General features: G+C 42.6%; 2 protein-coding genes across 5 annotated transcripts in view; one reads left to right on the forward strand and one right to left on the reverse strand.

The window, feature by feature from the left end:
• Positions 1 to 4,862, reverse strand: part of MTRR (5-methyltetrahydrofolate-homocysteine methyltransferase reductase) — a 517,819-nt gene extending 512,957 nt beyond the window's left edge. The window contains exon 1 of the mRNA XM_072152995.1: positions 4,612 to 4,862. The gene's annotated coding sequence lies outside the window, so the exon portion shown is untranslated. The remainder of the gene's footprint in view (positions 1 to 4,611) is intronic.
• Positions 4,863 to 4,892: 30 nt separating this feature from the next.
• The window catches only part of LOC140133187 (TGF-beta receptor type-1-like), a 113,451-nt gene continuing 90,526 nt past the window's right edge, over positions 4,893 to 27,817 (forward strand). Inside the window, exons 1-3 of one of the 4 annotated variants that reach the window (XM_072153004.1) lie at positions 4,894 to 5,188; positions 15,790 to 16,023; positions 27,424 to 27,663. In XM_072153004.1, coding sequence (XP_072009105.1) covers positions 5,098 to 5,188; positions 15,790 to 16,023; positions 27,424 to 27,663 — 565 coding nt within the window. In that variant the 5' untranslated portion in view covers positions 4,894 to 5,097. Of the gene's footprint in view, positions 5,189 to 15,789; positions 16,024 to 27,423; positions 27,664 to 27,817 lie in introns of all 4 variants that reach the window. The other 3 variants (XM_072153005.1, XM_072153002.1, XM_072153003.1) reach the window with 3 other exon arrangements.

The following is a 27,817-nucleotide window of genomic DNA, read 5'->3' on the forward strand; positions in this document are numbered from 1 at the left end:
GGTTTACAGGCATGTAGAGGGACAATGAAGGGATAGAGGCAATGCTCTCTAATGGCAGTTTGTGAAAATATATTTAGTTTAGGGGGGTTATTTTGCCTGACAGGTTCTCTCTAAAAAAAACAATGCCAACATACAGCTGACATATGTTATGAAATACTTTGGGTGGTTTGAATATCTGCTTAAAAAAGTGGAGAATCTAGAATGTTCAAAGTGGAGAATCTTTTTTCAAAACTTTTGACAGATTTGCAGATTTTTTAGAACTAAACACAAAAGATATGATTCAAGTAATTTGAAGTACAATATGCCATGAGAAAACCCCATGGATTTGAAATCTCAAAATCCCCTGGATTTGTTAAAGCGTTCACTTACACTGACACAGGGCAAATTAGAAAAGTGAGCTAGGGGGAAAGGCGCTTTTTTAAGCTTTGCCCTGTATGGTATGGTCAGGGCCGGATTACAGCCGGGGCTCGAGCCCCGGGCGCCCCACCATCTTGCCCCCCCCCCCGCGATCGCATCCACATGCCCCCCACCGGACCTGTTGGAAACCTGTGATGTCAGAAGGGGCGGAGCCGCCCGTGAAGCCTCCTCTCAGTGCAGGAATTAGAGGAGCTGTGCTGTATCAACAAACTACACATGGAGAAGGGTAGTTGGCTGTATACATAGGACTGTATGGCAGGTGTGGCTGAGTTGTATGTTACATGGGACTGCATATTTATAGGGGTGAAGGTAGATATAAAGATGTGCTACTGGGGGTAAGGCGGCTGTATGTAGCAGTGTTACTGGGGATGAGGCGGCTGTATGTAGTGTCAAGTTCTGCCCTTCTCCACACAACCTCAGGTTCCCGAATGACTAATAAAATTTACAAAGTGAGCTCAGAAGAAAGATCATACCAAACAAAGTATGGTATAATACAGTGATTGCGAACCTTTTAGAGGCTGAGTGCCCAAACTACAACCAAGACCCACTTATTTATTGCAAAATTCTAACACAGAAATTTCATTTGTGATTTATACTCCCTTCTCTGTCACAGCTTTCATTCATATCAGCACCCTGAGGACACCAATAAAGCAGAAAATAGAAGAAATTTGGATAATCATTGTAGCTTCGCTCCAGGGTCCCATAAACAGGATGAATTGTCAGGGCCGGTGCAGGAGCTACAATGATAATCCAGATCTGTCCACACCTTTTCACTCCTCCAGTAGTCCCAGGTAGCACTGTCACTTTAAAATAGCGCTGTGCACAGCAAGTCCTGGGCTGTCTGGGGCTGCAGGAAGATACCTGGAGTCCTCTCTGATGATTGCCTGAGTGCCCACAGAAAGGGCTCCGAGTGCCACCTCTGGCATCAGTGCCATAGGTTCGCCACCACTGGTATAATATCTCAATCTTTGTGGATCAGTGATACTATACAACAGGGGTCTCAAACTCGCGGCCCGCGGGCCAACTGTGCCCCGCGGGACAATATTTTGCGGCCCCCACCTGGAAAAGCATGGAGTCACGCTGCATGGAGAGGGCTCACGGGCTGAGCCCTCTCCATAGCCGGTAAGTCTTTGCTGCATATTGCAGCAAAGGCTTACCGGTAACACCCGCGATCGGTGCTAGCACCGATCGCAGGTGTTTGCACAGCGATAGCTGCCGGCAAAGCTGCCAGCAGCCTCAAAAAGATAGCGGCGCATGGGCGCCGCCATCTTACCTGGGATCGCCGCTCCCCGTGACGTCATCGGGGGGCGGCGATCCGTCTCCATAGCCTCGGGTCTTCGGAAGACCCGAGGCTATTTCGTTTTAACCCCTTCATTACAATGTGCTGATAGCACATTGTAATGAATGAGGAGGAAAATCCCCATATACTGCCATACTGCAGTATGGCAGTATATGATAGGATCGATCAGACAACCTAGGGTTAAAGTACCCTAGGGAGTCTGAAAAATAGTATAAATAAAAATACAAAAAAGTTTAAAAAAAAAAAATTATAATAAAAAAACCTAAAATTTCAAATCACCTCCCATTCCCTAGAACTGACATAAATATAAATAAACAGTAAAAATCATAAACACATTAGGTATCGACGCGTCCGAAAATGCCCGATCAAAATATGATAACGATTTTTCACTGCTTTTAACCCCGTAACGGAAAATAGCGCCATTTTGAAAAATATAAAAAATCTATAAAAAGTGATCAGTACAAAAGGTCGTACAGTCCTAAAAATGATATCATTGAAAATATTATCAAATTTCGCAAAAAAATACACCACCCACAGCTCCGTACACTAAAGTATGAAAAAATTATTAGCGCCAGAATTTGGCAAAATCAAAAAAATAAGTTTTGTACAGGAGGGTTTAATTTTTGTAAAAAACATTATAAAACCTATACAAATTTGGTATCCCCTTAATCGCACCGACCCAAAGAATAAAGTAGACATGTCATTTGGGGCGCTTGGTGAAAGACGTAATATCCAAGCCCACAAGAAAATGGCGCAAATGCGTTTTTTCACCATTTTCATTGCATTTGGATTTTTTTTCCCGCTTCCAAGTACATGGCATGGAATATTAAATACCATCACTGTGAAGTGCAATTTGTTACGCAGAAAACAAGCCGTCACACAGCTCTTTACGTGTAAAAATAAAAAAGTTATAGATTTTTGAAGGTGGGGAGTGAAAAATGGACATGAAAAAACAGGAAAGGGCCCGTAACCGGTTAATCCCCTTCCCTCCGGTACTTGAAGAAGATGAAGTCGCCGCTCTGAACGCCCTTGGTGCAGGTCAGAGCAGCGACTTCATCTTCTTCGATGGGAGGGACACGGGGAGGCAAGTACCGGGGGGGAGGGGGGGCGATGGAGTGTCCCTGACTGGGCTCAGTGCGGTAGGAGCTTGGGACCCCTCGGTGCACATAGAGAAAAAACATGTCTCCCAGCTCGGGGCTTTCCTTGCGCTGGGAGACGCCATGACATTTGAATCTGAATAATGCTATTTTGTAAGTGCATTTTGTGTGGAAAACTTGATGCGGCCCAGCCTTACCCAGAATCTACCTCAAGCGGCCCCCAGGTAAATTGAGTTTGAGACCCCTGCTATACAACAATAGGCAGATATGAGATGGTTTATTTGTGTCACAAAGTATTATTCAGAAACCTGCAGGGGGGCATGACCTAGGCTTGGTTACTTAGGGATAAGGAAGTGATGTCCATAGTCCATTGGTTGGTAAATTATTACATGAGCATTGGAGACAAAGGCTGTTTTCTCTGGAGTGGGTAATATTTGTAAATCCCTCTTGTCACATGGATAAACATAACGGAGGTGGTCTTGCATTCCTTTGGTGGAGAGGAGTGGACTTTGATAGCCATAGTCAAACGTCTTTATGGTATTTTCAGCATTCAGCAAGCATATGAAAATAAAAACATTTTCATTAAACATAAAACAATACTTCACAGTAGCAGTGCCACCAGGGTCGAGGCGGCTGCGTGCAGCCGTGCCACCAAGGTCGAGGCGGCTGCGTGCAGCCGTTCCACCAAGGTCGAGGCGGCTGCGTGCAGCCGTGCCACCAGGGTCGAGGCGGCTGCGTGCAGCCGTGCCACCAGGGTCGAGGCTGCGTGCAACCGTGCCACTGGGGGCAGCCATGCCACTGGGGCGAGGCGGCTGCGTGTAGATGTGTCACTGGGTGTATGTAGCATTGTTACTGCTGTGATAGTGGATAGTGAGCAGGATGGCGTGTACCTTAATCCTGCCTGGGTATGGTACCTAGAAAATTTGTAAATGCAAAGGTAACAATGTAATTACCGTATTTTTCGGCCTATAAGGCGCACCAAAAATCCTTTAATTTAAACAGAAATCAAAGGTGCGCCTTATATATGAACTTATACAGAAATGTACTACAGACAAGATGTACTGTACATTTACCAGTGTTTAATAGCTCCAGCCCCAGAAATTTCCTGCACCTTCCCACATTGTGGGACCAGGGTCGAGGCCGGAGCTGCCATAGTGCCGACCACGAGGCAATTATCATCATCAGTAAACAATCCCCCATACCTGACAGCCCTGTAACAGGGGAAAGTGAAGGAGTCACAGGGAACCCCACAGAAATAACACCCTGGCTGAGGAGGGAAGGAGAAGGGGCAGAGGGAGACCGCTTAACCCCTGCTGCATCACCCTGCATTAACCCCCAGCAGCCCATACCTCTGAGATCAGAACTCTGTCACAGGCTGAAGACAAGTTTCCCGGGAAGTGTAGCTGGCTTGAACTGTGCACAGGTCTGCATTTGATCCTGCGCCTTATACTCCAGTGCGCCTTATATATGAACCTAGATGTCTTAGCAGGCATTTATTAGAGGTGCGCCTTATAGTCTGGTGCGCCTTATAGGCCGAAAAATACGGTAGGTAAATCTCCAATTATCATCTATTTCATTGTGTTTCACAACACATTGCAAACACCACACCTGAACACAACTTTACCCTCTCCTAAAACGTAGAGTGTAACGGAACCCAAAGATGCATGTATGATTTTTTAAAATTGGTAGCAATATAGACAGTATATTGGTTTTATTTTCTGTTATTCATATGTAATTTTATATTTTGGAGGCATTTTTGGAAGATGGGTAAAATGTTTATGAATATTATTTTCTTACGTGATAGGGATGGGGGAGGGTGAATTTAATTTAATCTTCTATGCTTTTTCCAGGCACCTAAGTTTTCAACCCCAGCGGGTATGATCGCTCATGCAATATATTGCAACACAAGAAGCGCAACATGAAAGTCCAATGTGGCACACTCCTCGTGCAGCCAGAACAAAGCCGTGGATATTGAAAACTTCCGAGAGTTACACAGCACGCTCACCAACAAACACGTCCGTAATGAAACGTGTTGACGTCAGCACGAAGTAGGCGTGTTTAGTCTGACATACATGTAGGAGGAGGGCCTCGCGGAACAGTGCTGTACGTCAATGCTTGTATTTTGGATAGACAGGACGATTGTAGAGTTGGCCTCGTCCCAGTCGTCCAATAGGAAGCGGAGATGGAAGTCTAGCCCTATAGCGGAAAATCGCAATAGGCAGTTAAACGGAGCTGGATTTCGGAGAAAGCAGCCAGTCGGAAAGCTAACACAGGGGTGATGTCATGGTCCCGGTTATTGCCCGAGTAATGTCCGAGGCCGCGCTGGCTGGGTTATGTCTGCTTCTGCTGGGTTTGCGGCTACCTCATGGGGCGGGTGAGTAAAACCAGATGTTGTTGTTTCATGCCATCCACAAGGCCGGGGACAGGAAGAGATGTGATTGTGCATGCTGTGCCCTTTTAGGCTGCTGGATGGGTGCGCCTGCTCCTCCATCCTGTGTTCTGGACAATCACATGTCGTCTCCGCTACTACTAGTGTGCTGTTATTTATGGCAAGTAGGCAGAGTTTACAAGTATTAAAGGAAACCTACCACCAACATCTACCTAATGGTAGGTCTGGGATGTTAGGTTCCTACTTACATTCTAAACCCTGATGTATCTTTGCACTTTTCTAAACTGCATTTTAATATGCAAGTTTTAGACCATTTTCAGGCAGTTCACGCAATGGTTTTGGCCTGTGTTTTTATTGTGTTTGAAATAAATTATAACAGGTGAGGTGATTTGCCTAATTGCATAACTGTTAACAAAACACAGGTTCACCTTTTACAATGCTTTCTGTAAATGTCAACTGTAATTAATTTAGTCAATTCATCGCACCTCAGGCCACGGTCACACGTACCGCTAAGCGTCCGTCATAACGCGACGCTAGCGCACAGCGGGAGGTCCTCGGCCCAAACGCACATGCGTTTTCAGGGAAACGCACATGCGTTTTCAGGGAAACGCATGCGATTGTTAAGCCGATCGCATGCATTTCTTTGGAAACGCATGTGCGTTCGGGCCGAGGACCTCCCCCTGTGCGCTAGCGTCGTGTTATGAACGGACGCTTGGCGGTACGTGTGACCACGGCCTCAGCTGTTGTAATGCGTTTCAAACGCAGTCTGAAACGCAACGTGTGAACGCAACCTAAGGTTACTGGTGCATGGGGGAGGGGGGAGAGGCTTCTCCACATCCCAGTACCCACTGGGATTTCTCTTTGGTTATATTCACATGGTCGTTGGGGGACATGTACATGGCCGCTGTATACGTGTTGTATATACGTCCCCCATAGGCCCGCAATGGGCACATGGAATGGTATAGTGCGGCACAGTACAGTTCCGTACCAGGGGAAAAGAAAGGACATGTCCTCTCTTTCCCCATATTACGTCTCCGTGCGCTATGTTTCTCTTTAGAGCAGGGCGGGGCAAGCCTCACACCACCATTGCACTCTGGGCTCCATGGGATACACTATACAGCCGTACCCCGCCGATGTTTCTGTTTTGGACAATTCACGTTTTTGCTGCCTGTAAAAACGTATGAAAAAGAGTTTCAAACAAACATTTCTGATGTTGGTGAGCGTAAGCGCTTTAGTCAAAACAAATATGGATTCAGGGAGAAGTTATAACTGTGTTATGTTTCAAAATGAAATCCAATGGCACCACAAGAACGCAGCCTTAGGCTGGTGCCACATGTACCGCTCTGTCTGTGGGAATGAGCTTTTTTGTGGGAATGAGTGTTTTGCATTAAATTAACACCGGCGGCTCGTTCCCGATCGCATGAAATGCGATTGGGCCCGTCTTAACCCTAGTTTGTCACCAGAAATATATCAACCACAAGAAATTGATAATACAAATAGTAAGGGGCTAAATGGAGAACCATTCAACCAAAAAAAAAAAAAGAAACCCTCAATAGCACTGTAACCAATACTTCATATGGTACACATAATTAATCTTTATCACATCAGTTATATACAATGACCAGAAAAAAGTATTTAAAAACACCCCATTAAAAGCGATGCACATCAAAAAACCGATAGACAGTGTGATAATATCTGGATTGGGAGTTATCATATATCAAGTCTGTAACAAGGTCCTGGTAACACATCATAAATATAACAGCAGCAATTAAACATTTTAGGGGAACACAGAAGGTTAAATACACAAAGTCTAGTCTAATACTCCCCAAATCACCCCAATTTATTTTGAGCCAGCTATATCACAACCATAATACCAACCAGAGGCCTTACTCCACAAGTCCAGTGTATTACCAAGAGTGACAGGTTCTTTGGATTTCGTGTTATAGAATAAGAAAAATTACACAGTCAACAATATTTAAAAGGTTTATTAGGTAATACAAAAAATATATATAAAGAGGTAAATATCAAAAGATTATACTCACAACACTGTCAACTTTCATTGATGAGCTCCGGCACACAAAATCTTCACGGGCTTATCAACTTACAACTCTGTCCAGCATCATTGATGACCTTCCGGCAGGTAGGGGTCTTCACGGACTATCACCAAGCAGTAGAATGACAGGTATTGACAGGTAGCATCAGGTCTTGAGGCATCCCACAAGTACTCAAGCAGTATAGCATCAGTCACTAGATAGCTCTCAATTCTCTCAAATCCCACCGCAAGTTGATAGTACGGAAGTTTTATACCCCATGTCTGTGTGTCACCAAACTATATGGAAAAACATATGTTTGCATATGTTTTCTCTCATTATTCTCCTAATGGTATAGTTTCCCATGAAAGTGGCCAGTTTTCATTGGAAAGCATCCCAGGAGATGAGCGCATCCCAGCAGGTGTGTAATGCCTAACAGAGTGCCAAATAAGGACAAGAATATGTCAAACTTAATGAGAATAAAAAATGTCAAATATAATGAGGATCAAAATATGTTGATTTGGGCTCATTCGCAGTTGAAATAAGGTTACATGAACTGTCTTTTATCTTAAGAGCAGCCATGTTGTATCTTCGACTCCATTTTGGTTTTCCATTACATTCAGTACCACACTGTCCGAACACCTCTGATGTACATTTCTCACCCTGCTTCGTCAGGGGGTGCCAGACCAATGTGCCACAGTACCATTTAAAGACCATATACAGGTGGAGATAATTACGAGAAAGGGCATGTTTTGTTGCATTGTCAGGAAGTGTCCTCAACACCTCAGAATCCAGCTTCACAGATCCAGCACCGTCTTCTAAACGATGCAGGAGCCGCTAAGCACGCCCGCCGGAAGTGAGGTAGGGATCGACTTCCTGTCATGCGTACAAACGCCCCAAACATCACACACGATTAATTTCTTTTAACAAGGTAAATCGGGGTGACTCTCTTGTTGATGCAAGACACTTGTAGCTGAAAACATATCATTTCACTATGTGAAGGTTCATATTATTATATAACCATTTCAAGAATAGATGCTGCAAACAGTAGTACGGGTGTCATCATCCGCTGATGACAATATTAAAGGGGTTATCCGGGTTTAAACATTTTTTTTATGGCAGGGCTGGGGAGGGCTATTTAAACACAATAAACCGTCTTTTCCGTGCGCCGGTTTAAGTACAAGGGCGCACAGGGAGCTTCCGGCCGGCCGGAAGCTCCCATGCGCACCATCTCCCAGCGCTTACAACGCTGAGAGATGGGGACGGATGGGAGGAGCCGTCCACATCGCGGACCGGAAGCTCCCTGTGCGCGGCTTCCGTGCCCCTGTAAACAAACAGGGGCACGGATCGAAGGGACTGCGGCGCGGGACATCGGCGGCGCCGGAGGAGGTAAGTACATGTTTATTATGTTTAACTAGCCCTCCCCAGGCCGGCCATAAAAAAAAAATTTTTAAACCCGGATAACCCCTTTAAAGGGGTTGGCCAAGCTTTGCTTGTGCTTACCTTCTCCAGTGCTCCCGTTGTCCCATCCCCCCCATAATCAGTCTCATACCCCAGTTAGTTTGTAGTGGTGGGTTCACCCATATGTTCAGTGCCGCGCGCCTATTACAAAAGTAGATTCAATGCTGTTTCAGGTGTGTGGAAGTAGTCACACATAAGCATAACTATTCCTAGGTCTGTTCCAAATGACACCTATCATGGGGGCAGTGACAATCCCATTAAAGACAGATGTGTCTGTTTTCCACCATCATTTAACCAGTTTGCGATCGCCCGCCCGCCTTGTATTCACAGCGGCAGTCGGGCTGAGCCCTCTCCATAGCCGTTAAGTCTTTGCTGCATGTTGCAGCAAAGGCTTACCGGTAACACCCGCGATCGGTGCTAGCTTCGATCGCGGGTGTCTTCACAGCCATGGCTGCCGGCAAAGCTTACCTGGGATCGCCGCTCCCCGTGACGTCATCGGGGGGCGGCGATCCGTCTCCATGGTAGCCTCGGGTCTTCGGAAGACCCCCTTCATTACACTGTGTGATAGCACATTGTAATGAATGAGGAGGGAAATCCCCATATACTGCCATACCGTAGTATGGCAGTAATCTGATAGGATCGATCAGACAACCTAGGGTTAAAGTACCCTAGGGAGTCTGAAAAATAGTAAAAGTAAAAATAAAAAAAAGTTTAAAAAAAAAAAATTATAAAAAAACCTAAAATTTCAAATAACCCCCCCCTTTACCTAGAACTGACATAAATATAAATTAACAGTAAATATCATAAACACATTAGGTATTGACGCGTCTGAAAATGCCCTATCTATCAAAATATGATAACGGTTTTTCAATGCGTTTAACCCCGTAACGGAAAATAGCGCCCAAAATCGAAAATGGCACTTTTTTTGCCATTTTGAAAAATATAAAAAAAAATCTATAAAAAGTGATCAAAAGGTCGTACAGTCCTAAAAATGATATCATTGAAAATATCAAACTTCACAAAAAATGACACCACCCACAGCTCCGTACACCAAAGTATAAAAAAAGTTATTAGCGCCAGAAGTTGGCAAAATCAAAAAAAAAATTTTTGTACAGGAGGTTTTCATTTTTGTAAATGTATGGAAACATTATAAAACCTATACAAATTTGGTATCCCCTTAATTGTACCGACCCAAAGAATAAAGTAGACATGTCATTTGGGCCTCAGTGAAAGACGTAATATCCAAGCCCACAAGAAAATGGCGCAAATGCGTTTTTTCACCATTTTCACTGCATTTGGAATTTTTTTCCTGCTTCCGAGTACATGGCATGGAGTATTTAATACCATCACTATGAAGTGCAATTTGTTACGCAGAAAACAAGCTGTCACACAGCTCTTTACTTGTAAAAATAACAAAGTTATAGATTTTTGAAGGTGGGGAGTGAAAAATGGACATGAAAAAACAGGAAAGGGCTCGGTCCTTAACCGGTTAAATATGGTGGTTGCTGCATTATGCTGTGTGTGGTTGTCCGATTGTTATAAAATTTAGTAGCCGGGCTGGGGAGGGCTTTTTAAAATAGTAAATCTTGCTGCAGTCCATCGGAGCCGTGCACCTGTAAACAAACAGTGGCTGGTCACTGGAAGTGCTGGGGTTGGTGAGTAAAGGTTTATTTATTTATTTTTTTTTTAAAAAGCCTTCTCCAGCCAAGCTGCTATATTTTTGGAATAGTTGGATAACCCCTTTAATGCATTATTAAAGGGGACCAGCTTCTTATATGTACTCAGCATAACAAAATAACACATTCTCTAATTCACTGTTATAAACAAAATTGCAGCATTTCACAGATATAATTCCATCCTGTCTCTATTAGTTCTGCTGTACACAATTTGGCTGTAGCCATGCCCCCTGCATGGAGCTCAGACACTCACTGATTCACAGCCTATCAGCACATGGTGAGCAGAGAGAGGCTGCAAATGTAGAAGAGCAAAGATGTAGCAGAGCTTATAGTGTAATGGTCTGTCAGCATCTGTGTAATCTCGTACATCTCTGAACCTGAGTGAAGTTGGCCCCCCCACCTTTTTCAAATCAAACAAAATTGGTGTCAAGCGTTTGTGCTACGTTTGTGCTTGTTTGTGCAGCAAAAATTTTCGTTTGTGCCGCTATCGTTTTTAAGATATTAATGAGTTTCCAGAGGTCATCAGAGGTCAACCAGCCCCCCCACATTGTCCAAACCAAACAAAACTGGTGCTAAACAATTCTGCTACGTTTGTGCTGCTTAAATTTTTGTTTGTGCTGCTTTTGTTTTGAATAAATGAACAAAAAATTAAAGTTCAAGCAGCCCCCCCACATTAACCAAATCGAACAAAACTGGTGTCAAACGTTAGTGCTCCGTTTGTGCTGGTTTGTGCAGCAAAAATTTTCGTTTGTGCTGCTATCATTTTTAATATATTCATACTTTTTTCCAGAGGTCATCAGAGTTCATTTCTTCCAAAGTACAATGCGTTTGCTAGCTCCCCCTGGTGATCAAACTAAGGAAGTGTCACTAAGTTTGTTTTTTACCAGTTCATTCTAAACACCTTTAACCTATGTAAACACCTGAACATACCGTAAAAATGATAGCGGCACAAACGAAAATTTTTGCTGCACAAACGTAGCGCTAACATTTGACACCAGTTTTGTTTGATTCGGTTAATGTGGAGGGGCTGCTTGAACTTTAATTTTTTGTTCATTTATTCAAAACAAAAGCAGCACAAACAAAAATTTAAGCAGCACAAACCAGCACAGACGTAGCAGAATTGTTTGGCACCAGTTTGGTTTGGGCAAGGTGGGGGGGCTGGTTGACCTCTGATGACCTCTGGAAACTCTCATTAATATCTTAAAAACGATAGCGGCACAAACGAAAATTTCTGCTGCACAAACGTAGCACAAACGTTTGACACCAATTTTGTTTGATTTCAACAAGGTGGGGGGGCCAACTTCACTCATGTCATCTCTGATCTGTCTCATCTCTTTGTTAGTGTGTTAGTACAATGTCAGTAGCCAGATGAAAGTGCATATACACCTTGTACCCTGATACTGTAACCACATTGTCACCCCACAGACCTAGATGGGTCATAATGTGTCTGCTAAGTGAGGCCCTGCCCACACCCTGGTATTTTTGCACTGAGCATCATAGAGGGTGCGGTCACACGTCGCATTTAGCGCAGGTGTTTAAAAACGCATTGGAATAGCTGAAGAGAGATTTGCCTAATTAAACAGCTGTTGACACTTGTGTTTACAAACGCAAATGTTAACACTTCAGTTAACGCATGTGTTAACATTGTGTTAGCAAACACATGTGTTAACCGCTATGTTAACATGCATTAACAATGCGTTAACGGTTGAGTTTTGTAAACACATACTAACAGCTGTTTAATTAGGGTAATCACTTTTCAGCTATTGCAATGCATTTTTAACCCCTTAATGACCGCCCTATCGGGATTCTACGTCGGTCATTAAGGGTACTTCTTCTGATGCGACGCCTTTCTACGGCGGCGCATCAGAAGAAGATTTCGGGACATCGGGTTATTATAGTGCCGGTGTCGGGCTGTGATATTACAGCCCAGACCCGGCACTAACACCCGGGATCGGAAAAACTCCGATCCCGGGTGTTTAACCCCTTGCACGCCGCGGTCAAGCATGACCGCGGCGTGCAAGTGTGTCCCCCGTGGATCGGACCCCCCCGGTGTGCTTACCGGGGGATCCGATCCCTCCTGCCGCTGCCCCGGGTTCCGACGAGTGACCCGGGGCTGTCGGCTCCTCTTCTCACCGGGTCCTGCCTTCCTGGCAGGACCCGGCTGTAAGTAACTGAGCATGCGCGGCATGCTCAGTTACTTACACTATACACTGCAATACAAGTGTATTGCAGTGTAAAGGCTTGAATAAGCGATCGGATGATCGCTTATTCAAGCCAAGAAGTAGAAAATGTAAAAAAGTAAAAAAAAAAAAATTAAATCTTTTTATAATATAATTAAATAAATAAATAAAATAAAAGTCCCATAATCTCCCCAGTAACACATAAAATGCAAATAAAGTATATAAAACACAAAACACGTACATATTTGGTATCACCGCGTCCGTATTAATCTGTACAATAAATCTAAATCAATATTGAACCCGCTCGGTGAACTACGTAAAAAAAAAACTCGAAAAACTTCCCATAATATACAATTTTTCATCAAACACCATCACAAAAAATGTTCTAAAAAGTGATCAAAAAAAGTTACGGTACCTAATATGATACGACTGAAAAGAACAACTGTTTTCGCAAAAAATAAGCCCTCAACCAGATCTGACAACAGAAAAATACAGAAGTTATGGCCCTGAAAAGTTGTCAATAGTAAAAACAATGCGATTTTCTCCAATATTGGTTTTGCTCAGAAAAATTGAGCAAAATAAGAAAAACTATATAAATGAGGTATCACCGCATCCGTATTAATCTGTACAATATATCTAAATCAATATTGAACCCGCTCGGTGAACTACGTAAAAAAAAAACTCGAAAAACTTCCCATAATATACAATTTTTCATCAAACACCATCACAAAAAAAGTTCTAAAAAGTGATCAAAAAAAGTTACGGTACCTAATATGATACGACTGAAAAGAACAACTGTTTTCGCAAAAAATAAGCCCTCAACCAGATCTGACAACAGAAAAATACAGAAGTTATGGCCCTGAAAAGTTGTCAATAGTAAAAACAATGCGATTTTCTCCAATATTGGTTTTGCTCAGGAAAATTGAGCAAAATAAGAAAAACTATATAAATGAGGTATCACCGCAATCGTAGTGAACCAGAGAATAAAGATAAAATATTATTTTTACGTTACGGTGAGCGGGGGGGGGGGAATGCTCACAATCCAAAATAAAAATTGATGATTTTGTTTGTGTCCCCCTTGAAATAGTTAATAAAATCTCATGAATAAGCTTTAGACTCCCAAAATAAATTATTTATACATTGTATCTCATCCCATAAAAAATAAGCCCTCATATGATCGCATTACCAAAAAAAAAAAAAATTTATAGGTCGTACAATGTGACAATACAAATCTGCTGTGGACGGCGCCTCCATTCATTCTATGCTCGGCCGTGCGCCCGTACAGCAGTTTACCACCACATATGGGGTATCAGTAAACTCGGGAGGAATTGGGCATCAAGCGTTGCAGTGCGTTTCATCATTTAATTTATTCTGAAAATGTCAGTTTTGGCCTAAATGAATGTATTTCCAAAAAAATTCCATAGTTTCTAAATCGCAGGTCCATATTTTTTAACCCATGTGAAACACTTAAAGGGTTAATGAACTTAATAGAAGTTGTTTTACATATGTTGAGGGGTGAAGTTTCTATAGTGGGGTAATTTATGAGGTTTTACTATTATTTAGGCCTCTCAAAGTCACTTGGAAGCCGAGTTGTCCCTCAAAATGTGAGTTTTGGCAATTTTCATGAAAATAAGAAAAATCGCACCTAAAGTTCTGCGCCTCATAACATCCTAGAAAAATGACCGGAAGCATAAAATATCATCCCAACATAAAGCAGATATTCTGTAAATGTTAATTATCAAACTTTTTGGGTAGTTTTACTTCCTGTCTGGAAACCAGAACATTTCAAACTTGGAAAATGAAGAATTTTTACAAACTTTTGCCAAATTTTCACTTTTTTTCAGAACGAAACGCAAAACTTATCACTTAAATTTTATAACTAACATGAAGTACAATGTGTCACGAGAAAACATTCTCAAAATCACCAGGATATGTTAAAGCGTTCCGAAGTTATAACCAATTATCGTGAGACATGTCAGATTTGAAAAATCGAGTCTGGTCATTGAGCTGAAAACTAGTGTCGGTGATAAGGGGTTAAACGCATGTGTTAAATGCAACGTGTGACTACATCCAGAGAGTGATGGGAGCTAAAACGGCGATAAAACGGAGTCAAATTGTAAAGTAAGGGGTTAAAATGATCTTTATTGTGTTAACATCACTAGGGGATTGAGATGTGGGGAAACCCCCTTTAAGAGGCTTCTTGGGCCACAACATGGACATATGTATAGGACCTGTCCTTTGCCTTGCAACTTGGGCAGTCTGGTCTTATATGGGCCTGTGGAAACCTTGGCTGTATGTATGAGCCCATATAAAGCTATGGAGCTGCTAGCCGCTGAAGTGTGCAGCTTGTGGATAAAGGCGTGTATGTTGAGCTATGCTCACAGACTACACACCTTGGACAGGAGTCCTTACTGTCTGCCAATCGGTGTGGGTGTTGTATTAACGGTTACAGTGTCTGCTATTCATTTCATCCAGCATACAAGAAATCAATGCATTATACTTCTGTATAATGCTAGGTGTCCATTCTGTGGGATCGAGCCATACTGGCCCATATCCACAGGCTTGCATACTTTAAACTGTCACATATTCTTTTCCACCCTTTACTAGCTCACTTGTGCTTTCCAATGGTTGTCCTCACTGTGATAACCTTCAATTGCTATGTGCTAATTTACTTTGCCTTCGCACGTGGCAAGGTGTAGCTTAGTCTAGTCATTCTGCTGAATCAAACCCTGAAAGGCATTTAATGCTTCTCGTACCGCATTCACAAGGTGCATTTGCATTGCATTTTGAAACTAAGTTCAAAGACAATGATAAGGGACTTGTTCACATGCAAAACACGCCATGCTTGTATTGCCAAAAAGCATTTCAAACGCAACATGTGAACATGGTTTGGGGCTTACAACCATTATAGGGACCATGAACATCCATGCTATATAGGTTTATTGCATGCGGTGAGTTGGACTGTCACAATGCGAAATTAAAGATATGTACTATATTGTGCTGTTTTACAGTGACAGATGCTCACATTTTTATAGAGGGGCAACAGAATTTGTGATTATTTCAAGGCTTGTAGACCAGAAAAGCCTTGAAACAATAATAATCTTTATTTATAACTCTTTACAAATCATAGGGCCATATACATTTAAGATATTACATACTTATAGGTTGGTTCATATGACTGTATCTCTCCTTTGTGTTTTTTCTTTATGGTCATGAAAATGTTTTTCACTTTCTTTCAGCATTAAAATGTCATTGTGAGCAGTGTGTGAAAGACAACCATACCTGTGAAACCGATGGATTATGTATAGCAACGCTTTTTATAAAAGATGGCAAGGAAACCCATAACAGCTTGTGTGTGGCCAATTCAGAACTTGTTCCTGCAGATAGGCCGTTCATGTGTGCTTCCAACATAAATAATATTGTATATTGCTGTAGCAAGGATTTATGCAACATCAGGATTCCATCTCCCAAGGGTGAGTATAAGTTGTATTGTACAGCTACCAAAAAAAACCCCCAAAAACTGCCAGTCTTTTACTAATATTAGCATGTAGCCTTACCGTTGTTCTAAACAGATTTGTAATTCTTACCAAATGTGGTGGTAGTTTTGTTCCAAACAATATTTCTTTAAAATGTATTGGCTAATTAATAAATATAAAATAAATGCACTAGTTCTTCAAAATGTATACTGTCTTTAACACCTTACCGACGCATGCTGTACTAGTACGGTGCGCGTCAGGTCCCAATGCATGGAGAGGGCTCGCGGGCTGAGCACTCTCCAAAGCCGGTAAGTCTTTGTTGCATATTGCTAGCACTGATCGTGGGTGTTGTAATAAAAAAACTAAAAATTCATAATTACCCCCCCCCCCCCTTCCCTATAACTGATATAAATATTAATAAACAGTAAAAATCATAAACGCATTAGGTATCGCCACGTCCGAAAATGCCCGATCTATCAAAATATAACTGTTTTTCACTGCGTTTAACCCTGTAACCGAAAAAAGAGCTCAAAGTTGAAAACTGCACCTTTTTTGTTATTTTTAAAAATATTAAAAAATCAAGTGATCAAAAGGTTGTACAGTCCTAAAATTGATAGCAATGAAAATGTCATCAAAAGTCACAAAAAATGACACCACCCACAGCTCTGTACACCAAAGTAAAAAAAATCGCAAAAATTTGTACATTTGTAAATGTATGAAAACGTTATAAAACCTATACAAATTTGGTATCCCCATAATCACAACGACCCAAAGAAAAAAAGTAGACCTGTCTTTTGTGGAGCACAGTGAAAGCTGTAAAATCCAAGTCCACAACAAAAATGGCGCAAATCCATTTTTTTCATCATTTTTACTGCATTCATCATTTACACGGCATGAAATATTAAATATTGTCACTTTGAAGTGCAATTTGTTATGCAGAAAACAGCTGTCACACAGCTCTATACATGGAAAAATAAAGTTAGATTTTTGAAGGTGTGGAGTGAAAAATAGAAATGAAACCACAAAAAAGCGAGGTCGTTAAGGGCTTAAAAAAGGATTCCAACACACCATTATTTATGTAACAAAAATAAATCTAAAATGGGATATCAAAAATAAAGTCACACCATGAATCAGTAGCTTGTAGAAACATTTTTAAGGACAATAACTTTATAAAACTGTTCTATTGCAATTTTTGTCCCACTTTATTTGGCCCTCTGACATCTTAAAGGGCATCTACCACCAGGATGAAGGATTGTATGAAATGAGCTTGAGGGGCTCTAGGCTCCATAGGTGTTAATGGAGCCCCTTGGGATCATTTGCATACAGTCTTTTATCCTGGTGGTAGATGTCCTTTTAACCCCTTCCCAACATTTGACGTAATATTACTGTATCGCGGGAGGTGCGTTCCCGCAAAATGCAGTGCTATTACGTGATGCTTCTGGCACCGGCTCCTTGTCGGCTCTATATTTTAGCCTACACCTGCCTCTAACACGCGCGATCTGAGATTTCTCTGATTGCGGTTGTTAACCCCTAACACGCCGCGGTTGCGCTGACCGCGGCGTGTCAGGGGCATTGGACGCGATTCGGCCTCCCCTTAATAATGACCTGGCCAGCAGCGGCCTCCCCTTAATAATGACCTGGCCAGCAGCGGCCTCCCCTTAATAATGACCTGGCCAGCAGCGGCCTCCCCTTAATAATGACCTGGCCAGCAGCGGCCTCCCCTTAATAATGACCTGGCCAGCAGCGGCCTCCCCTTAATAATGACCTGGCCAGCAGCGGCCTCCCCTTAATAATGACCTGGCCAGCAGCGGCCTCCCCTTAATAATGACCTGGCCAGCAGCGGCCTCCCCTTAATAATGACCTGGCCAGCAGCGGCCTCCCCTTAATAATGACGTGGCCAGCAGCGGCCTCCCCTTAATAATGACGTGGCCAGCAGCGGCCTCCCCTTAATAATGACGTGGCCAGCAGCGGCCTCCCCTTAATAATGACGTGGCCAGCAGCGGCCTCCCCTTAATAATGACGTGGCCAGCAGCGGCCTCCCCTTAATAATGACGTGGCCAGCAGCGGCCTCCCCTTAATAATGACGTGGCCAGCAGCGGCCTCCCCTTAATAATGACGTGGCCAGCAGCCGCCTCCCCTTAATAATGACGTGGCCAGCAGCGGCCTCCACCTTAATAATGACGTGGCCAGCAGCCGCCTCCCCTTAATAATGACGTGGCCAGCAGCCGCCTCCCCTTAATAATGACGTGGCCAGCAGCCGCCTCCCCTTAATAATGACGTGGCCAGCAGCCGCCTCCCCTTAATAATGACGTGGCCAGCAGCCGCCTCCCCTTAATAATGACGTGGCCAGCAGCCGCCTCCCCTTAATAATGACGTGGCCAGCAGCCGCCTCCCCTTAATAATGACGTGGCCAGCAGCCGCCTCCCCTTAATAATGACGTGGCCAGCAGCCGCCTCCCCTTAATAATGACGTGGCCAGCAGCCGCCTCCCCTTAATAATGACGTGGCCAGCAGCCGCCTCCCCTTAATAATGACGTGGCCAGCAGCCGCCTCCCCTTAATAATGACGTGGCCAGCAGCCGCCTCCCCTTAATAATGACGTGGCCAGCAGCCGCCTCCCCTTAATAATGACGTGGCCAGCAGCCGCCTCCCCTTAATAATGACGTGGCCAGCAGCCGCCTCCCCTTAATAATGACGTGGCCAGCAGCCGCCTCCCCTTAATAATGACGTGGCCAGCAGCCGCCTCCCCTTAATAATGACGTGGCCAGCAGCCGCCTCCCCTTAATAATGACGTGGCCAGCAGCCGCCTCCCCTTAATAATGACGTGGCCAGCAGCCGCCTCCCCTTAATAATGACGTGGCCAGCAGCCGCCTCCCCTTAATAATGACGTGGCCAGCAGCCGCCTCCCCCTTAAATATAATATAATAATCTTATATACTTCTTCCCTGTAGCTTTACTGGCAGGTCTGAAGATAATGGCGGCTCGGCTCCTCCAGGTTGCACCGCGTGCCTCGGGTCATGTGACTGACCTGACGTCAGGTCACCTCAATCACGTGACGAGCAGCGCGCATTGCAGCCTGGAAGAGCCGGAGGAGTTGCAGACGGTGTGGGCGGACCAACGCGCCACCGGACAGGTAAGCAGGGGGCAGAAACACAGGGACGGGGGTGGTACATTAACACAGGGGCAGCACATTACACAGGGACAGCATATTACACAGCGAGGGGGGTTGGACCGCGGGCGCTGGGCGGCCACGTGTCACCAAAAATGGCTACACGTGTCAGTGCTGACACGCGTGTCATAGGTTCGCCATCACTGGGCTATAAGGTGAACACCAAAAGAGGAAAAAAAAAAACCCAGTACAGAATTGACACTTTTAAAAAGTTCCTAAATTTTCAACAGTAGGGGATACCCACCCCAAAATGGTAACACTGGAAAAAGCATCTCATCCTGCAAAAAAATCCCCATAACGAAAAAAGCGAAAATTTTATAGCCTACAAGAGGGGCTAGTGAGGAAACTAAAATCCTGGCAGCTGCAGGACGCTTCTTCTCTTCTGTGCCTCGCTGTGCGCCCATAATACAAGTATCGACCACATTTGGGGGTTTTTTGTACTCAGGAGAAATTGCAGAAAAAACTGTAAGATGAGGTTTTCTCTTTTTATCTTCTGTAAATGTGTAAATTTTAGGGCTAAATGAACATATAACAGTCAAAATTTGACCATTCTAACTTTCACCTCCATTTTGATTCAATTACTACAAAGATCTCAAGGGGTTAACAATCTTCCTAAAAGCTGTTCCTTATAGTTTAAGTGGTGCAGATTTGAAAATGGGTTCATTATATAGGGGGTTTGATGCTAAATATGTAAAATGTCATCCAAAACTGTATTTATCCCCAAAATAGTCAATTCTGAAAAGCCGCGTGACATCAAAGTAAATTATCCAGACATTTCAAAAATGATGAAAATGTAAAGTAGACATATGGGAAATGTTATTCAGCAACTTATTTAGGTGGTAAATCTATCTGCCTGAAAACACAATTGTTTCAAATTTTGAAAATGGCAAGTCTTTCAAAAAATCACTTTTTTTCTTTTTTAATGCAAAACTTATCAGCTAAAATTTGCCACCAAAATGAAGTACAACATGTGGGGAAAAAAACAATCTCTGAATCGCTTTGATAAGTAACAGTGTTGCAAAGTAATAACCGTATACAGCAACACAAGTCAGAATCCAAAAAATGGGGCTGAGCCTTAAGCTACGAATGGCTGCGTCCTTAAGGGGTGAAGTATGTTCTTTTCTTCATCTTGATCCTGTCTGTCGCTAGTCATAACACGCCAAGTTCACCTAATAAAAAAACTTCTTATTAGCGTCACTGCACTCTACGCTGCTAATTATGCACAGGCCTCACAACCTCCCAGCTCTGTGCTGCTAATTATAGCTTTATTATCTATGTGATACTGGCGTGTCAAGATTGGTGATGGAGAGCGCGTGGATCAAGATCAAGCTGCGTATATTTACCCTTTTTTTGGGTGATTTTCTTTAAATATCTGTAAAGTGCAGATCAAAGCAAATCTGATCCGAATGGTGCTCCTTCCGTTCAATACCAAAGTTATAACCAATTGTAGTGCCATATGACAGAATTGTCTTTTTTTTTTTTTTTGATTAATCACCTACAGTAGAGTTTCAATATTTGCAGATGATAAACTCAGTAAAATAACTAATACATAGGAGTACAGTTTAAAAGGGGTATTCCCACGAACACATGTTTCTTATATGTACAGTGCAACAAAATAACACATTCCCTATTAACAAAAATGCAGCATTTCACACATAGAAGTCCAGCCTGTCTCCCTCAGTCCTGGTGTACACAATCTCAGTTTACCCTGGACACGACCCTGTGACTTCTGACTTGGGTTCCATCTTGGATTTTTGTGGGAGATTGAGCAGATGAGATTTCTGTGTCTTTCTGCTATGTGCCAGTAGCCACGCCCCCCTGCAGTCATAGCATCGGAGCACAAAGACGCATACACTAATTCACTTCCTAGCAGGAGAATGTGAGGAGAGACGAGCTGCAAACTACAAGCTACAAGGAGATAAGTGATCTGGGGGAAGAGTGAGACAGGCACAATATGTGAGAGCACAAATGTAATAGTGCTGTGTGTATAATAGGCTTCTAATGGATCTCATGCATCTCTGATTTGTTTCATCTCTTTCTATGTGTCTGTGTTAGTACAATGTCAGATGAAAGTGTATTTAAACCTGTACCCTGATAATCTAACCACATTGTTACCGCACAAAACTAGAGAGGTCTTAGAGAGGCCCCACCCACACCCTGGCATTATGCACTGACCGTCACTGTAAAGTAAAGGGTTAAAATTATCTTTATTGTGTTAACATCACTAGGGGATTGAAATGTGAGAATTTTCTTTAGTGTGGAAACCCCTTTAACATTATAGACAGATTTGTGGAAACTGGATGCCTAGTCTGACAAATGGCAAATTAGATTTAATATAGATTGTCGTTCACTTGGCTCAAGCAAATGAAAATTAAAATTGTTTTAAATGGTAAAATTGAATGAGAAAGACTTGGGGGTTATTGGTTGATAGTAAACTTAAAGGAAATTTACTACCAGGATAAAGGATTGTAAACCAAGCACACTTACATGTTGGTGTGTGCCTCCCCTCTATGAAAGAGAGCCTGAGGGGCTCTATTGACATCTATGGAGCTCAGAGCCCCTCATACTCATTTGCATAATCTTTTAAACCTTGTTTTTAAGGTGGGGGATATAAAAGGTCCTAAGAAGCTAAAAGAATTGCAGATCCTGCCAGAATGGGCACACACCAGCATGTAAGTGTGGTTGGGTTACAATGTTTAAAATTTCCTTCCTGTGATCTATCCTTTGTCTTGAAAACCCTGTTAGGTCCACCCCTCCAGCCCTTAGGTAATATCTCCATAATACTTCTTGCTCACTAGACCGTTTTCCATTAGTTATTACCTCAGCAAAAAGAGTAGGAGAATTAGCCACTCTTTCCTGTAGATCTCCACATTTCGCATTACTAGGAAGGGGTTCTTCCCTCCTTCTGTCCAACTCCCAAAATAAAAGAAAAAATCCTTTAATAATGTTGACGTTATTTGCAGTATCCTTCAATAATAGAACTCTCCAAACCGTAGCGTTAGTGTATTTATTTTTTCAGGAAGAAATAAATGAGACCAAGCCTCTTCCACATTGATCGCTAGAAGGATTGAAATTTTTATCCAGCTTTCTTATGAAGTGGCTGAAAAATCTGCCCATGAAAAAACTTGTGCCAGTTCTATAAGGGCACAGCACTTGCTACATTTTGGGCAGAATTTAGAAATCTCCCATTGATCAAATCTTTCTGGCAGAAAGTTGATCTTCCCCACACACTTTGGGTGTGGTGGGTTTTCTTTTTTTTTTTTTTTTTTTTTTTTTTTTTTTTTTTTTTTTTTTTTTTTTTTTTGGGAGGCAGGTGTTCTCCCATATTATCCCTCCCTGGTTTTCTCTCTGAAATTCACAAACAATGTCCTGTTAAAAAAAAACTAACTTTGCTTACACTCTATACAGTCTATATTAAAAAAAAACTCTGTACTCTTTCAATGCCCCTGCCCCCACAGGTTCTTGTCACGGGTTCTGACATGGTTAGCGGGTTCATCTGTGCTCCAGCGCCCTGTCACCCTCACTCAACTCTCCACGCTCTGGTCTCTGTTTCGGTGGTTGGGCATGCTAGCACACCATTGATTGGCGCTGGCCCTTCCCAGAATCCGTCATAAGAAAGCCTCTTTGTGCCTCAACGCTTTTAAAAAAGCTTATTGGGTGCCTTGTGCTATTGTTCTGAATTCCCGTTGTGACCGCGGTTCTGTTGTTGACTTTGATCCTGTGCTACCTCTCCTGACCTCCTGCCTGTTTTTGACTACGCTTTTGCTCAACATTTCTGTACCTCGCCTTGGCAGCCCCCAAGGACAAAGTCACACCTGTGGGACAACCTGGTTGTACCACGCCGCAGCAAGTCCATCCCGCTTCACGGCGGGCTCTGGTAAAAAACGGTTACCGCTTAGACTCCGATCCCAGGTGTCGGCTTGCGTCATTGTCCACGGTGGTCCGGTGGGTCCTCTAACCCTGGAGCCTGACAGTCCTTTTCTTGCTTCCAGTGATCAATCTCAGTCTTTCTCTCCCTGTACGTTTCCGGCACCCACGTTATGAAGTTGGCTGCTTGCTGAGACAATGATGTCAACACGCGGCTGTCATCTAAGCTCGGGGACCTGAAGACTGAGCAGAATAACCAGAAGAAGTTTATACGTTAGTTTCTTTAAATTCTGGCAGTTATTGTAGCCACCATGTTTGGAAAGAAATTTCTCCTGCTTTGGGCCATTTGGCATTAATCATAATAATAATTAATTCCTTTTTTTTATATAGAGCTCACAGATTACACAGCGCTGCACAGAGCTTGCCAAATCAGTGCCTTGCAGAGGGTTTTTTTTTTTTTTTTTGTTTTGCCTCCTTTTGGATCAACACTGTGTATTGTAGAATTTAGGGTTGGGCTTTATGGTCCGTTAACATTATTTACTCTAAAAATTGGGACACATGTCAAATTCTAAAAATAATGCCTTGTCAGGAAGGTAAATAGTGACTTTGCCTTTAAAGGGTTAAAAGAAGACATGCTGTGACACAAGACAAGGCATGAGAACAAGAACATGAGAATTTCAGGACAGAACTCCAAAAATTGTGTCTTGTCCTGAAATTGCCAATTACGTTGTTTCTTACCTGATTTAATGAAACTAGCTACTCATATGCAGGAATGGCATGTAAATAATATGGATACATCCGTGCTGCATACTGCTTATAGTAAAATTGTCAATATAGGTGGGGTTTTTTTTTACACTTTATTGAACGACTCTAACATATAACATATATATAGGCGGTACAATATAGATTCCACATAGTTACCAATACCACTGTATAAACAACAAAGCTGATTTTCTGGATGGTGCCACTATACAGTACCATGATAGAAACATTATCTGGAAGGTGTTTGGCTGCATGACAACATGCTAGTATTGGTTTATTAGGTCACTAATACAGGTTCCCTTTAAGTGAAAAACCTTTGAAGACATACTTAAACCATAGAAAATGCTTTTGAAGAGGATAAGAAATCAATGGTCATTTTAGGTGTGTATGGTACACTTTTTAAAGGGGATGCCTTATCAGGAGTGCAAAGATGCAGTAGCTTGTAATGTATGATAAAAAAGATACTAATGATCTATTCACGAGCCCCAAGGAAGCCACATGCTAGTTGAGATGCTTGTGGGGAGGGGTAATGGATTTTGGATGAACCTTTATCATAATGCAAAATGTCATGGCTGTTGATCGGACACTAGGATCAACTTTCACTTTACTGTTCAGAACTATATCTCTATGCCAACTAGAGCTTAATTATTATTTTTTTTTTTAAATACCGTAGGCTGCCTAATGGACGCCTATTCAGAGACCTCGACTTATTAGAACAACATTTTAATGAAACTTAAAGGGCACCTATCACCACAAATCTACCTATAAAGGTAGGTCGGGTGGTAGGTGGATCAATGAGATGTGAGGATAGCCCTTTTAAGGGCTAATCCTCGCGTCCCCGCACTTTTTTGGAAACTTTTATTACCCCAATATGTAAATTTTGTTATGCGGCTACTGGGGCGTGGAGTAGCCGCATCTGAGGTTACACGAGGCGGCTACTCCACGCCCCGGTAGCCACTTTACCCCTCCTACTCACCATCTTCGGCGCGCAGCTGCTCGTCCGACGATCCTGCCGTCTGCGCATGCGCAGAACAGCAGGCCCTCGCCTGTGCAGCCCCGGCTTCAGAGCAGTGACCGCGCAGGTGCGTGCCTGCTGTTCTGCGCATGCGCAGATGGCAGGATCGTCGGACGAGGGCGTGCAGCTACGAGTAGCTGCGCGCCGAAGATGGTGAGTAGGAGGGGTAAAGTGGCTACCGGGGCGTGGAGTAGCCGCCGTGTGTAACCTCAGATGCGGCTACTCCACGCCCCAGTAACCGCATAACAAAATTTACATATTGGGGTAATAAAAGTTTCCAAAAAAGTGCGGGGACGCGAGGATTAGCCCTTAAAAGGGCTATCCTCACGTCCCATTGATTCACCTACCAGCCGATCTACCTTTTATAGGTAGATTTGTGGTGGTAGGTTTCCTTTTAACTTTTATTCTCTAGGTTATAAAATATTTCATTGCATTTTGTAAAAAATGTTTACAATTATTACTTGCCCTGTATCATTGCAGTTATTACAGCCCTTTTTTTTTAAATGGAACGCTTTAACATATCCATATGATGGTGAGATTTTTTTTTTTTTTTTGTGATACACTGTACTTCATGTTAGTTGAGAAATATACACTTAACATATTGCTTATATATTTATGAAATAAACAGAAATTTGTTAAAGTTTGAAAGCATTTAAAATGTTCTACTTTTTGAAAAGTTGGCAAGTTATATTGGTGATATGACTAACTAACACTTTCCATATGTCTGCTTTGACTTGTCATATTTTAAACAGCATTTCCTTTTTTTTTTTAGGCTGTTAGGAGGCTTAAAACTTTTAGGTGTAATTTTTTAGATTTTACGAAAATCATTAAAACATATTTTTGGAGGGACCAATTTAGTTAGAAGTGACTTTAGGCCTATATGACAAAAACCGACAAATTACACCGTTTTAGAAACTGCACCCCTCAAAATATTCAAAACATCCTTTGAGAAGTTTGTTAACCCTATGAGCGTTAACTGAGGGTGAAAAATAAATGGCAACGATTTTACAGAAATATAATTTTATCTAACAATTTATTCATTGAACACTAAAATTTGCACCTTCACAATGGGTTAAAAATGCATTTTACAATATTTATTGCAATTCATCCTGAGTATGCCAATACCCATTCTGTCACTGTACCCTGCTGTACGGGCACAGGGGGGCACTTAAAAGGGAAAGAGTCTTGTTTAGTGTTTGGAGGACAAATCTGGCTGAAAAGGTTTTAATGCCTCGGGATACATTTAGAGAGCCCTAATGATACCAAAACAAAGGAAAGCCCCAACAAGAGACAATTTGAAAAGTACTCACCTTGGTGAATTTAGCAAGGTGTAATTTATGTATTTGCTCCAACAGGTGTTTGATTCAATTAGGCCCCAAAAAAGAATAAGGTGAAAATGTTCTCACTTTCTTACCCTTCAATCATATAAAATGTTGTATGGATATGCAGTAGGGCTTAAAAGGGAAAGAGTGATGTTTGCCGTTTAGAAACCAAATTTGAGAGTCTTCCTTTACATGTGTAGGGAGTAGTTCTGCAAATGGGGACCACAGACCACTTCTCAGGACCTATACTTTCTGGCCGATTTGGTTGTGCTTTCTCACTCGTGGTAGTATGAGACCGACTCTACAACCCTCACAAGGGGCTTAGGTAGTGCAGCTCATCCAGGATGGCACATCAATGTGAGCTGTGGAAGGACTGGTTGCTGTGTCTGTTTGGTAGTGTCCAGAGGCTACAGGCACTACCAGGAGACAGGCCTGTGCATCAGGATAGGTGTAGGAGGCCATTGAAGGACAACATTACAGCAGCAGGACCGCTTCCTCCGCTTTTTTGCAAGGAGGAGCACTTTCAGAGCCCTGCAAAATGACCTCCAGCAGGCTCCATCCACCAACGTCTTGTTGGGAGTAGATCTCTCAGGACACCATCCACAACCTCATTAGGAGCATGCCGAGGCGTTGTAGGGAGGTCCTAAACAACACACCCGATACTGAGCCTCATTTGGACTTCTTTAAAGTATTTAAATCAAAGTTGGATCAGCCTGTAATGTGTTTTTCCACTTTAATTTTGTGGGTGACAGTCACCGCTGGCCTATTTAGTGGGAGGGGCCGTCTGGGGAAGAAGCAGCACCTCAGACTGACCCCTCTTGAATACACTCGACTGCGTTGAGTGCAGTCCAGAGTTCTGAAGGTACAACTCTGGAGTGTCTGCTAGCTTTATCGTAGGGTTCCGATTAAAGCTAGCAGTTTATCATTGCCAAAAATGGGTAGTGCTAGGAGCTGCTTTATGGGTGACGGGTCCTCTTTTAAGAGCAGTATTGGGTTTCTGGTCAGATATAACAGCAGAGTGATAGGGAAGGCACTCTGCTCTGTTAAGGCTGGAGATCTGAAACATGAGTGCCATCTGACACTTTGGTGCGCTAATTCCAGCCACTATCACTGAATGTAAATGCATTTTTCTCATATTGAAAGGTAATACAAATCTCCAGGGCTCCTAGTTGTTTATTTTTGCCTTGTTTTTTTTAATATTTTTATTTTTTTTTAAATGTGAAATTTAATGTTTAATATATCTTTCTACTATGCATTCTTACAGTTCTGTCTCCAAAGCCCTTGCCTCCTTTTACACCAGTGGAGTTGGCAGCAATTATTGCTGGTCCTGTATGTTTCCTCTGTATTTTACTCATGTTCATCCTCTACATATGCCACAACCGTGCAGTTATCCATCACCGTGTTCCAAATGAAGAAGACGCATCATTGGATCGACCATTTATATCGGAGGGGACAACTCTTAAAGATTTAATATATGATATGACTACTTCAGGATCTGGCTCAGGTATGTTTTCTTTAATGAGATAAGTTTGTATCATTCATATATTTAATATAATTTTGTTCAAGAGACCCTTTGGTTCACAACTTTCAAAATAAATTTATAGCTAAAATTATTAGTACTTATGTTTTTAAAGATAAAACTGTAGAACATAAAAATT

The sequence above is a fragment of the Engystomops pustulosus genome, chromosome 5 (assembly GCF_040894005.1).
Source record: "Engystomops pustulosus chromosome 5, aEngPut4.maternal, whole genome shotgun sequence".
Classification (NCBI taxonomy): domain Eukaryota; kingdom Metazoa; phylum Chordata; class Amphibia; order Anura; family Leptodactylidae; genus Engystomops; species Engystomops pustulosus.